Source organism: Lepidochelys kempii, chromosome 5, assembly GCF_965140285.1.
Source record: "Lepidochelys kempii isolate rLepKem1 chromosome 5, rLepKem1.hap1, whole genome shotgun sequence".
Lineage (NCBI taxonomy): Eukaryota > Metazoa > Chordata > Testudines > Cheloniidae > Lepidochelys > Lepidochelys kempii.
In genome coordinates, this window is record NC_136384.1 from 92,694,460 (window position 1) to 92,708,838 (window position 14,379).

At 38.3% G+C, this 14,379-nt stretch overlaps 1 protein-coding gene and 1 long non-coding RNA gene across 3 annotated transcripts in view; one reads left to right on the top strand and one right to left on the bottom strand.

The window, feature by feature from the left end:
- FRMD3 (FERM domain containing 3) overlaps positions 1–5,095 on the top strand; it is a 222,264-nt gene extending 217,169 nt beyond the window's left edge. For both annotated transcript variants that reach the window (XM_073345076.2, XM_073345077.2), the window contains one exon: positions 1,547–5,095. In XM_073345076.2, the coding sequence (XP_073201177.1) occupies positions 1,547–2,145 (599 nt within the window). In that variant the 3' untranslated portion in view covers positions 2,146–5,095. The remainder of the gene's footprint in view (positions 1–1,546) is intronic.
- LOC140911637 (uncharacterized) overlaps positions 1–14,379 on the bottom strand; it is a 29,345-nt gene that overhangs the window by 10,197 nt on the left and 4,769 nt on the right. Inside the window, exon 2 of the long non-coding RNA XR_012159061.2 lies at positions 9,112–9,310. This is a non-coding gene — a long non-coding RNA (uncharacterized LOC140911637). The remainder of the gene's footprint in view (positions 1–9,111; positions 9,311–14,379) is intronic.

The window sequence follows — 14,379 nt, forward strand, 5'->3', positions numbered from 1 at the left end:
CAAAAAGGGAGAGGTAATTCTTGATTTAGTCCAAAGTGGACCACAGGATATTGTACAACAGGAGAATGTACCTGAACTGCTCGGTATTAGCAACATAATGTAGTTAAATTTAACATCACTGGAGTGTGGGGGAACCAAACAAACCCAAAACAGTAGCATTTAACTTCAAACAGGAACTACACAAAAATTAGGAAGCTAGTTAAACAGAAATTAAAAGGAACACTCATAAGAGTGAAGTGCCTGCAAACTGCTTGGAAACTATTTAAGAAGACCATAATACAGGCTCAAACTAAATGTGTACTCAAAATTAAAATTTAAAAAAAAATAGAGGACCACAAAAATAAAAAAGCCACCATGGCTAAACCGAGTAAAAGGGGCAATGAGAGGCCAAAAGACATCCTTTAAAAATTGTAAGTCTAATCCTTGTAAGGAAAATAGAAAGGAGCATAAACTCTGGTAAGCCAAGTGTAAAAGTATAATTAGGCAGGCCAAAAAAGAATACGAATATCAACTAGCAAAAGACACAAAAACTAACAGCAAAAAATGTTTTAAGTACATCAGAAGCAGGAATCCTTGTCAGTGCCAACTAAAGAGAATATAGTGTCATATTGGAGGAAACCTAGTGGGTTAGGAGCAGAGAAGAAAGTGAAGGGAGAGACTTCAGGGCATTGGGGAGATGGAAAACTCGAGAACAAAAGAAAGGAAGAAAAAGGCACAGAGTGGTGAGAATAAGGAAGATTTAGTGTGAGGGAGGAGGACTGGAAAAGAGAGAAGCATCAAGGAGTGGGAAATGAGACCAATAACAAGGAGGGAGTGTAGACGAGAGAGGGACGACAAAGGAAGGAGACAGACATGGGAGAGAGAGATTCCTATCAGGACCCAGGGTATCCATTCACTTCCATCCATATCTCCTATTGTGTAGTCCCTCTTCTCCTTTCACATGGTCTCCTCTTGACAAGAATTTGTAATAACCTGTCTTGATGTCATGATACCTGTGGTTGAATGGTAGGGATTAAATTTCCCAACCTCTAGGTGTTATCCTATCACTTTCCTGTCTCTCTCATTTCAAATGAAGGGTGAAGCTACATTTTCCTAGCTGCATCCTAGTAACACCTGTTTGTATAGTAAAAACAGGAGTTGGATGTTTGGAAGTCTGCCTTCTAGTAGAAAATTATCTCTTTTGCTTGCCATATGCTGCAGTTAACCACAAATATTAATGGCCTTAATTGTATGCTAAGATTAAAAGGTAATCGGGCCTCAAGTTTCGGAGGATTGAGTTCCTGTAAAAGACACTCCTCCTCTTCTGCAGAATAGGTGGAATTTAAAAAGGGAATGTCCTATTTAATCTAAGCCAGCCACAACTATACAGTACTAAAACTTTACCAATTTCAGTAATCAAGTTATAAGCAAGTGATTGTGGAATCCTCCTGCCACCCCTGTGTTCTGACAGAACATTTCGTTTGTACAATTTCTTATACAAGATCCTACTGAAAGGATGAATTTGTCCGACATCAGAAATTGAGTCCTTTTTATCTCCCTTCTTTAGGTATCCAGCTGCCTAAGGAAGATGAAATCTCCGTACCTGTGGTATCTAATTCCCCTGCTAAGGATGTTGGGGAGAGTGTAGATCTCACCATTGAAGAGGAAGAGAAGATCAAAGAGGAACCTCTAACCATCTCAGAACTGGTGTACAACCCAAGTGCCAGCTTGCTGCCCACCCCAGTTGATGATGATGAGATTGACATGCTCTTTGACACCCCATCAAGAGCAGAGAATGAGAGAGAAGATACAGATTCATTTGAGGAACTGGAAGCGGATGAAAATGCATTTTTGGTTGCTGAGGAAGAGGAGCTGAAAGAAGCCCGTAGAGCACTTAGGTGCAGTTATGACTTTGTAATGGGCAACATGCAGGTAAATGCCTTCGTGAAGAGTTTCTCCAGGCTTCTTTTTGTAGGTCTTGGACTGTTGTTGTTTGTGTTTCCACTCCTCCTTGTCCTCTTGGAGTCGGACCTTGATATCTCCTTTCTTCATGAAATCCGTCAGACGCCAGAGTTTCAGCAATTTCACATTGAATATTACTGTCCTCTTAGGCAGTGGATAGCTTGTAAAATAAACTTCATTCGTGACATGCTGGGAAACTCTTAAATGTTAAAGAAATATGATACAACTAAGGGCTATATTCAAAATTTTAGTTAGCATTAGCTTCTCATAATGCCCATGAGGCCATCAGCAGGTAGCTATCTTCATTTTCAATCCATTACAGACTGTTCAAGATCTAACATTTACTTTTCATAAACAGTTGCTTTAGTTATAGGCTTATCTGGTGGCCTTTAAATAACCAAGAAGAGGTCTTATTTTTATTTCAGTGTTGAGTTCCTGATCATCTCTTGCATCAGACAAGACTGGATAGTACTAGGGTTCATTATCTGTAACATTACAAGCCATGACATTCTGAATCTCAATGATAGTAAAATCGAGAGGGAAATGTTTTTGAATATACTCCTTAGTGGTGTAAAAATCTTTTCTAACCAATGCCTATACAAGCAATGTTTATTATGCTCGGTTTTTGTTTCTTGGTTTGTTTTTTGTTTTTGTTTTTTTAAATATTTTTATGTGTTGAAAATATTTTGGTAAATTTTTAGCAAAAGATGACTTCTGAAGTCATTTAAGTGTACAGGTTGGTAAAATTAATGCACAAGGGCCTGTAGGGGATTTTTTAATGTTTTACCAATGGTTTGTTTTTAAAATATTTTGGATGGACAATGCGTTTATTATAACTCTATAAAAGATGGCCTGCAGTTTGTAGAACACAGAAAGTTTATTCAAGTGCGGGGGGACTGGTGAGGGGAGATGAAATGACACAAAATCCTCAAGTAAGTTTTTAATGGCACAGTTCTAAAGCTAAAGGTGGTGAATATCATTGAGACAATGATAGTCCACCTTCATCTGTGTGTTGTCATCTTACACTTCAATCAGTGGTAAATTTTTACAAGACAGTGTAAGTTTTGCCAGAAGGTGATGGATCTTTGGACTAAATGTAGATTATTGTACATAACATGGAAAGATGAAGAGATAGTAAGTATCAGAAATGTCTAGCTATATTGGTAGATAAGTAACCTACTTTTTTAAATGGCTAGAGAATAAACAGTATACAATACTTTAAAAATCAAGGCATTAGATTGTACAGTTGAGATGCAGATATTCTACTGAATCATAATAAAAGGTCAAAATATTTTTAAGAGAAATATGTTGGTTCTTTATTTCTTTTGTCACTATTCTGTGAAACGCATCCCGGAGAATCATCATTTAATGTGTTTTTACTTCCTGTGCATGCTGATTGTTTTACCATGTATGTGTGGCATTGTACTCGTACTATTTCCCTATTGATAGGACTCCAGTCAATGAGGTTCATTGTTACTTTAATGTGCTAAGGATTTGCTCCCAATATTGTGTAGAGAATATACATAAAACCTCATAAGCATTTAGAAAGATCAGTAGGATACCCCCATCCCAATCCAAATGCTACAGAAAATAGGAAATTGTATTTTGTAAACTGGAACATCATCTTAGAGGATTGTTTTTTAAATCAAAATCATTAGGCGTGATCCTTCAGCCATAATACTCCCATTAAAGCCAGTGGAAGTTTTGCCTATGTACTGGCTGCAGCTTCACCTCATAATGTCTGTGTACTTTATAAAGAGATTTTTTTCAATAAGAGAGATATTTGAGTCTGTCATATTGTACATACATATTGTAACGGTAATTCATATACTTCAGAATCATTTATGCTTGACAATGGGAATTGCAACGCTGTTTCCTCTAAATCTTTGCAAATGATCAGTATGAAATTTCCAACAGGGGAATTTTTCTCCTTTTTCTTATTTGACACCTCTAAAAGGATAAAACAATCATAGCTCTTAGGAATTGTTCTTCTCCATTGTGACCATTTGGGTTGTTTCCCCATTTCCCAATGAACAAAGACTACGTAGAACCATTTAGTCCCCTCTCTTCTAACTCTTTCGTCACTAGCTTGGTCCCAATGACCATCACTATTGATTAGTCGTCTTGTGTGTATTTCATCTTGCGTAACATCCAGCTAAACGATCTGTTCCCCTTAAACAAGAATTATCCAGCCTAATAGAACTTTTGAGAGTGAACTAAAGTAGACACTTGTCCTTTACAGGATATTATTCATACAAATGATTTCCTACACAAAGATGTCAGCTGAGGGATTCTAGGTGGTGATAGTTATGAAAGCTGGCAGTCTGCTAGAATACAGGGGCAGGGTTCCATGCTGGATCCTATTAAGTCCTTTTATTATAAAAAGTTAGGCGCTGTGTTCTAAAGTGTAGTTTTGTCTATGTAAATTCATAGAGCTCCAGAAACAGGAGCAGTTGTTTTGTTTGATTTAACTCTATCAGAAAATGGTTAAGTTGCATGAGGAAAAGATTACCTCAGAGAACTGATAGTGCAATAAGGAGATATGTAGATTGAATGCAAGAGAGAGACTGTGTGTGTATATTTTACTGTATGCGTATACAGCCCTGGCCTTTAAAGTTCCTCCCACCATGCAGGAGCTTTTCTGGTCTATAAACTGAATTCCACTGAGAAACATAGAGTTCTTGTAACATACCATTTTACGACATAAGACTTGGGACTTTAAAGGGCTGGAACTTTGTATAATATACACACACTGTGTGTAATACACAAACACACAGTATGGCATATACATATCCGCACATGTAGAAACAATCTTGTATTTAGTGCTGACTATGACAGAGTTGGATTATGAAGAATTTGTAGGTACAGTATTGTGTATTTGTCTGTGCTTGGATATATGGTAAAATGTTATGTACTTGAAATCTATTTTGTGGTTTGTCTAATATTTATAAATGCTACTCTGGGAAGAATTAAAAATGGGTTTATTTCATTGAAATACAAAAGACCTGGGGGGAAAAATGTACCTGTAACTCAAGCCTTATCTTTGTACAGTGCATTTCACATTTCTCTGTCAATATCCTGATTGTTTTGTATGTTGATATGATGGCAGGAATCCCTAATAAAAATACACTGGGAAAAAAAGCACTCTGCAATGATGGCACTTCTTATGATAAAGGAATGTTTCTTAGTGTTGGATATCAACCTAAATTCATATTAATCCTGTACAAACAAAATGTAGTGTTCACAATGTACTTTTTCAGGACTGTGCTGTCCTATGAAATGGTACAGAATGTGGGACTGTTTGAAATTGATGTTTTCTATCTATGTTTTAGTAACTGTTGTATACAGTATGTCTCAGTCTTTAAAAGAAGATATTTTTGATGTAAAACAATTTTCATATTTAGTTTGGACTTTTTGTTGTATTTCTGAACATTCGAAGAGTGTTATAAAGACACGCAGTTTAGGGCAGGAAGGGAACACCACATCATCTAGTTTGAGCCACATACAACACCCAGCATCCACACACTAAACCCAACCAGGTTCGGTTGACTTATACCGTATTTCTACATATGTATGTTTGTATTCTGTATAGAAAGCCACTACGTACCCAGTTATGGAGCTGCTAGTTGCAACTCTGCAGCTAAGGTAGTGTTGAGTTATGCACTTAAGCAGGGACTCAACTTTTTTGTAACATATGAAGAATACCGTGTATCCTCCCAGAAAATTTGTTCAGCATTCAGAGTAAAAGCAATAATTTTGGGAAGTTAACAAATATGTTTTATTAGTTCCAGTTAAAAATGAGTTTGCAGAGAGTCTGAAACAATAATTCTAAGTTGTGAATTGCCCCATTCCTGGTAATAGGAGCTAACTCAGATGCCAATGAGAATGAGGATACAGTACTTTAAATTTCAAAATTGTTTACTACTCATCAAAGCATGAAGGGGATAAAGTATTGTATTATGACGTTCTGCGTGACCATTTCCCAAAATAAATGTGTGTAAAGGACTAACTGGGGGGCGGAAATAGCACAAACTCTGTATAAACTAAGATGTGTAGACCTTTAAAGACACATGGTAGGATTGGTAAAGCGAGTCTCTGCTCCCAAAAGTATGGGAAACTGCAGTAGGATTTGGAGGATCTCATCAGCTTTGTGTGACTCCAAGAACGTCACTGCCTGTCCTGTTTGCACCAGCGTATTTGGACTTTCTCATGTCAGCTTTCAAGAAATGTCTGAGTGATCTCCCTGTGTCTACTTCAGCCATTGCAACTGTTAATGGCCCTGTTGACAGCAGAGACAATGGTCCACATTGTGTTTAGCAATTTTTCATTCCTTAGCTCTACAAAGGCCAGTGACTGGTCCAGTCATTCCTCAGCGGGATTTACCCCTCTCCTGCAGATCCTTATAGGAACCCCATCTTAGTCTTTGAAGCAGTCTCCTTTGTGTTTGATTTTTTTCAAGATAGCTTAATGGCAATCATCTTGGCCAGATAAAGTCAGTGGGATTATTCCATTGTATACCACTGTAAGGGGCCACAATCTGTCCTAAATGCTGCAGAGCTCCCTCATGGAGAACTATGCTGCTTTTTGTCCTTTCAAATGATGCATAGAGACGTAGAATGACCTGAATTTAAAACTATGGTGTAATTTTTAACAATAAAAGTCTTTTTTTTTGTAACATACAGTCAGCTTGTCATAATCAATCCTGTCAATACTACTGCATCATAATAAAGGAGAACAAGGGATCTCTGTTTTCACTCGGGGGGAGAGGACAGGGAGAAGGGATGAAAACACTGTCCATAATTTATGGGCTAATGAAAATACTCCAAAATAAAACATGAATAAGACACATTGTATATTTGTGGCATTCTGATCTCTTTCTCACTTTAGCTTTCATTTTCTATGTAGAGAGAGGTCCTTTATCTGTTATCTCTATACAGCAGATAATACAATGCAGAAAGGAAGTAAACAGTGACCTAAGAAAACTTGGTTGCTTTACCAAGTGCAAACTAGATACCATCAGATTAGGCCTGAAAAAAGGCTGGGAGTAGTTGGGTCATGACAAAACCTAAACTTAATTTCCCCAATAGTAATTTCTCCTTACTGTTACTCACACCTTCTTGTCAACTGTCTGTAATAGGCCACTCTCTTACCACTTCAAAAGTTATTTATCCTCTCTTGGTATCCTGCTGTTAACTGATTAATCTCTCTAGACTGACCTAAAACTTGGTAAAGCAACCCACATCCTCTTTCATGTATTTATACCTGCTCCTGTATCGTTTACTTCATACATCTGATGAAGTGGGGTCTTGCCCACGAAAGCTTATGCCCAAATAAATTTGTTAGTCTCTAAGGTGCCACAAAGACTCCTCGTTTTTTTTGCTGGCTAGTAAGTTATTCAGTGACCTATTGGAAATTCATAGATTTTAAGGCCATTATGATAATCTTATCTGATTTCCTGCATAACACAGGCCATATAGTTTCACTAGACATTTCTACAGTGGAAAAAATTATTATTCTCTACTATATAAATGAATTTTGAGTCCAATAACTTGTTGATGAAACAGTGAATATGTTCTGTGTTTGTACAGTGCCTAGTGCGGGGCTGGGGGTGGGGAGATTAGGGCTAGGGCTCCTAAGCACTAAAGTAGCACTGACCTCTGCCACTTGAAGTAATGCAGTCATTGGTAGCAGTAGTAGGTTGTTATCCTCTATGTGGACCAAAACATCAGAAAAGAATGAGAGACACATTTTCCTAGTGGCTTTCAAACCCCTCTAATCCTATACCCCTCACTCTCTGCTGTCCTCTTCCCCCTGCAATCTCTTCCTCCTGCCCCAGTTCCTCACCCTCTCTGCATTCAAGTCATGAGGATTCCTCCTCCAGGCTGTCTCAGTGCCAGCAGAGGGGTACATTGAGAGCATAGGAGACAGTCTTTCTGCTCTCAGTTCTGGTGCCCAGGCCCATAGCAATCTGGAACAGCAATAACGGTAAATGCTGCTCAGCACCTGTAGTCTTGGGATGGAGAAGATTCAATGACTGTGCGGAGGACAAAAACTTAGTCTAGTTGGCACATAGGAGCTTCATAGATTGGAGCATTCTTAGTGCAGATGAACGCTTTGGAGAACTTAGCCACCCACAAATCTTAACTGAGCATGTGCAATTTGATTTTTCATGGCTCATAACTTGGTCAAATGTGAGTGAATTTTCACAGTGACAGCAAAAGGCACATGCCTGACACCAGACTGATCCCTCTGGCAAATTTCAATTCATTGCTCCAAAGCAAAGGTGTGCTACAGCTTTCAGTTAAACAATTTTAAGAATTTTTTAAACACATAATTTTCCCAAATCCCTTTTTCAGAAATGGCAGAACCATTTTATCTTAAACTTCCCAAAAAATACAGCCTGAGACAGTCACCCAGGATAGAAAATTCCAGCCCAAACTGCTAAAGAGAGACAAAATTCTAAGTAACTGAAAACAGTGTCTTATGATGGAAACCTTAACTATAGGTGACACTAACAGCTCTGTCTATAATAAAAGTTTATAATTATTTTTGGTGCTGGTTTCTTTTCCCCTCTTCACCAGGATGGTTTTTAATGGTGGTCACTTTCTTTCATGACTGTCAAATTATGCCTTTTTTTGTTATCTAATAAAGTGTTCTTAAACAATTCCCAATCATCATAATTATGAGCTCATAATTATCTTCATCTTTTGAAATGGTCCTTTTAAAGAGCCATGGATACATAGTTTTGTTCAGCTGCATTATTGCAGCTCCCTGGCAGAGGCAGGTTAAATGCTTGATAATTCATACACAGTGAAATATCTTTTTTACCTCTTTGGTCACATTCTGAAAAGCAGCCCTTACATTGAAACAGCCAATTTTGAAAGCATACTGCTTGCATTAAAATTAACTGTTCCTCTAAACCCTTTTCTCTGAACTACTGTGACTGAACCAGTAAGTCACCCAGGTTAGTAAAACATGTTCAATCATTTCCTGTGTGTCATTGGTAGGATATAAAATGTTGTTTTCTATAAATCTACTTACATTTATACTCACCATTCCTATGAACACCCTAAAAATGCCCAATTATAGCAAACATGATTTTATAGATAATAATAGGCTCATTTTTGAAGTTTGTACATATGGCTAGATAATTGAGAAGATTTAACTTACCTTGCCCATCCAGCACCCACCAGGGTTGGCAGAAAGACTAGGAACATCTGCTTCAAAGATTTGTGTCCGCTGATTTGGCTTCTTTCCTGCTTCTCAATAATGACTGGATTACTTTACGCGGCTGAATTTTTGGTGGTTATGTTGCTCTGCATAGAAATGTGTCATTGCAGAGTCATCAGACCCCCTCTGGCCTCACCATCTGAGTAGAATGATCAACAAAATCAATCATAAGAAACTTCAAAAGACAGTTCTCAAAACATGAGAGCTAATCATGGCTAATGAGATTAAAAAAAGGGTATAAAAAGTTTACAAATTTGAAATTTAATAATAATTACTCAGCATTTACATAGCACCTTTCACAGAAATAAATCACATTACAAATGGAAGCCAGGCTGGGAGTGCATGGCTTTTTTGGCTCCCACAAAATGAAAAGGGAAAATTCTGGGTGTGTTCCGAGCAGCTGCCAGGTGAATTTGTATATTCAGCTCTTTGGCTCATCTGAGAGGTAAAATGGTAAAATTGAGGGGGGTTCCTACTGATGCAGGGTATAATTTACATCTGCTAAAGTGGTGCTTTTTTATTTATTTTTTTATGGTGCATCCGGTTGTTTGATTTTGTATTTCTTTGTTGTCTGGTAGGAACTGTGTTAAACTTATTTTGTGTGAATGCGTGTATGTGGAAAGATAAAGTAAGAGTGAGAACTCTGAGGTCTCACTTTGTTCTGGGGAGAGGTTCCAATCCAGAGTCTTTAACTCCAGCATCTGTTTGGAGCCAGCTGTGATGAGTTGAAGCCAAACTAGTGGAATGCTGACAATGGATCAGAGCTAGCCTAGTGCAGTAGCTCTCAACCTTTCCAGACTACTGTATCCCTTTCAGGACTCTGATTTGTCTTGCATGCCCCCAAGTTTCACCTCACTTAAACTACCTGCTTTCAAAATCAGACATAAGAATACAAAAGTATCAGAGCACACTATTACTGAAAAATGGCTTACTTTCTCCTTTTTACCATATAATTATAAAATTGGAATATAAATATTGTACTTAAATTTCAGAGTATAGTGTGTATATATAGCAGTATAAACAAGTCATTAAATGCAATTTTAGTTTGTACTGACTTTGCTAGTGTTTTTTATGTAGCCTGTTGTAAAACTATGCAATTATCTAAATGAGTTTGGCAGAAAGACATCAGAGCTGTCCACAGCAGTCAAGCTGAGGGGGACTGCCCTTATCTACATCCACTTGACTACTACCAAGTCAAACAATTTGGGAATGTGGTATGGGTGAATAAGGATGTGAAGTGGGGTGAGGTGGGAGATCTAACAACCAGCCAAGAATAATGACTGAGGCTCTGAGGACTGTCCCATTTATCTATTTTGTGATTTTTGCTTAATTTCATTTTAAAATTTATTAAAATAGTTTATTCCAAATAAAATTACCATGGCCAGCTATCTGAAGGGATAGTCTACAGTACACCAGGACCAACTAACATGATTTTAAGGTAGTTAAACTGTATCTACATTAGATGCAAAATGGTTTTTCATATCCCATTTAGTAACTTGATTTTGAAAGGCAGCATTTTTCCTGTCTAGACTAGGCCAGGGAAGCCATTACAAATGGTTGAAAATAATTGAAAGCATCCACCTCTTCATCAGCTTTCATTGTAAAGTAAGAAGACCTTTTCTTATGTTTGTATTTCTGTTCTGTCACACTGGGTTATATTAATTCAAATAACTAAAGCACATACTCAAAAAGTATGTCTGTGAATTTCTTGTTTGTATCCTGCTAGCAAATTTTGCCCTAAATGTCTAAAAGTAATTATTAATTGAGATTGAATTACTCAATTGAACTAAAAAAGAAAAACCTACTCAAGGAAACTAACCTAACAGTTTGAGGAAAAACACTTGGAGGCAGGAGTTACGGCAGTATATAAATAAGTGTGTCAGGAAAGAAGAGCTGAATCTGACTCAGAATTTGAACTGAAGGACAGTTTCCAGTTCTCACTTGGACTGGGGTCACAGTTCTAGCAGCTAAAATAATTAGCTCAACAGGTATATAAGCAGAAGCCAAAATGGTAAATACTTTTTATTAAATAGTTACCATTTGAACTCTGACCTTTTCTCTTGGTCAGTCTGAAGAACTTTGTCCTCATCTCTTGCACTAATGCTATGAAAGAAATTACACATAAAATTTGTTCATAAAGCAAGCAAACAGTGAAAGACTGCCCTCTAGTGACACCTGACAGTAATCTTTCAGAGGTTGGTCTACTCCTTAACAAGGACCAAGTTATTTCAAATCTGCCAGGGTTGGATTTTTTTTTTTTTTTTTTTGGATTAAGACATTTTGAAAATCTTCCTCAAAAGTAACAAAAGACTTGGGAACATGGTTGAACCAGAAATGTATAGGTTTACTCATAATTCTTTGAAATTCCCTGGAATCAAATTAGATTTTGTCTTCTGTGGCTCCAGGTAAACAAGCAAGCCATAAACTGAGGGCAGTCAATAATACTTATGAGTCTTCTCCATGGTAAGAATTCCTGATGGTGGTTTTTCTGTTGTTTCTTGGGAGAAGGGGCTTAGAATTGCTTTTCTTCTGGGTTCCCCTCGAAACCTGTTACACCTGTATAATATTTGTTCATCGGCCTTTTACTGCTACAGACCCAACACAATGCCACTTTTTAGGGTGAGTATATTTCTGCCCACAAGTCACAAAGCTTAGCTGGTAGATATATCTCATCTTCTAATGATATGTTCCACAGTTTATTAGCAGGGCCATCCGAAAAAGCTAATTTACGAAGCCTACAGCAGCTGGCAAAAAGCATTCATCAACAAACTGGAGAGGATTGGCCAGGCTCTCTATTTTCTGGTTGGGGCCTTTCCCTGTGGCTAAGTGGGTTGTTTAGCCTATTATTTAAGTTTTTTTCCCTGCATTAATCATGCTATGTTTACAGTATTATATGTAGTCCTATATAAAAATGCCTATTTTACATAGCTTTAAAAATTTTAATTTTATGCATAGCCCGCTAGTAAGCAAATAAAAATAAAAAAACTCAAGCAACAAAAATAAGTATTCTCAAAAAAAAAAAAAATTGTTAAAAACCCCAGGGCATAGCCACTAGTTAAGTCAAAAAAATAAAAGGCCATAAAAGTAAAAAAAAAAAAAAAAAAAAGTCTCCCTGCTGTAGGCCTAAGAGCTTCTTTTCAACCCCCCTTAATAAAACTCAGGCCTGGCTGGTTTAAGTAAGCTCTTTTGCTCTTAAAACAATGTTGCAGTTGTAAATAATGCCTCATAATATAAAGTTTGCTAATGCCAAGTTAAAAATAATTAAAAAAACTGCTACAAAGCCAGACAAAATGTGCTAGTTGTTTAAGTTGCTAAAAATGTTTATTAAAAATTGCAAAAAATAAACATTGTTGTAACCCATATAAAAAAAACCAAAGTATTTGTGCAAAGCTTTAATTAACTAATATGTAGTGCAGTAGCATTGAAAAATATAAAAGTGTATATAATAACCTGCTCTGGTGTGCAGGATTTGAGATTTCTCTCCCTGTACCTTTCTTTAAAATTCCAAATGAACTTTTATGCTTCTCCATCCCATTGTGTTTAATAAGTAATGCACATCGGGCAACAAACCCCTGCTGTTGTTTTGCCTCTGGGCACTGGGTGCTGGCAACACTATTTTAACTGCTTGGCAGTTCTAAAAACAAGTATAGAAATAAATCAAATTTTAATATTTTGAAGGTTTTATTAATTGATTGTATTTCATCTTTCCTGTTGGAGCACATCTCCCAGTCTCTTACTGTGAAATTAAATAATACATCTGTGAATGGAAGGATCTCTGTCATGTTATTTTACTCTAAGCCAATGACTTAGATTCTTCCCTGCCATGTGGCAACACTGTGATCCTCTGCTGGTGAAAAGCTGTTTTCAAGCTGGCATAGCCAGCCAGTAGATGATTCTCCCTATGTTAGGAAATTCTAACTAGTGTAGAGCCACCTCCGCCGCCTCCTCCTCGCCCTTGGAGTAGTGGCGGGGGTAAAAGTAACTTAAAGGACTTACTGGTATGCCAGAGTCTTGAGTGGGGGTGTGGCCTCAACCGGAAGAGGTGGGGGCTTTAAATCAAGATTTAAAGGCCCCCGGGCTCCAGCTGTGGCTGGGAGCCCCAGGGCCTTTAAATCACCCTGGAGCTAACAGCTGCAGAAGTGGCTGGGAGCTCAGGGCCCTTAAATCACTGCACAAGTCTTGCCATCGCTACCCCGGGGCTCCGCCAGAGCCCTGTGGCTGCTCGGGTTAGCGGTGGCAGGGCTCCGGTAGTGATTTAAAGGGCCCGGGGCTCCCCGCAGTGCCCGGTGCACCAGGACCTTTAAATCCCCTCCCAAGCCCGGCTGCCGGAGCTCCGGGGCTTTAGCAGCTGGGCTCTGGCAGTGATTTAAAGGGCTAGGGCTCCCCACAGTGGCTGGAGCCCCGGGCCTTTAAATCACTGCTGGGGAAGCTGGTCCGGTCTGGCATGGTGTACCAGACCGGCTCACTTTCACCTCTGGGTAGTGGACAAGGTTGATGAAAAGGAGGTATGACTGGGATTTTCCTACACATTGGTCATTCTTAGCTGTTAGAACATCTCCTGGGGGCTGTGGATAGACGGCACAATTTAGAATAGCCCTGAGGTTGCTTTAAATTGCTTAAACTGAGTTTGAGCACAAAAAGCACACAGACTCAAGGGTCCTGTCCCATTTCTGTAATCCAGGTAGGTCTTAAATCTATACTACATTAATTATGGACTGAGATGACAGCAAAATCTATAGTACATAATATTTTCCATTTTAAGGCCCGTTCCTAGTTGCTTATAATTATTCCAAACTGTAACAACTTGGGCTGAAATTTTCCATCCTGCTTCCCTGCCACAGCCTGATTTTGCTAAACTTAAAAAATAAAAATAAAAAATGGTTCAGTTGTTTCTGAGAATGGGATTGGGGGGAAATGTAGTTTTCCCAATGTTAAACCAAAACCTTTATTTCTGTGTTTTAGCACCTTCAGACTTTGGAACAGGAACTTGGAAATTTGGCAGGGGAACAGTCTTGGGGCAAGAGAGATGTCTTCTGCTGCCCCTGTGAATAATTTACACAGATTTGGCCAAGTCATCGGACACTGAAAATCACCATTTCTACATATTCACTGGAGTTTGTTAGAGGCTTGCTGCTAAAATCTTTAAACATTCCATCTCCATGGAACATGCCCTCAGGCTCCAAGGAGCTTCCTGCATGGTAGGTGTGA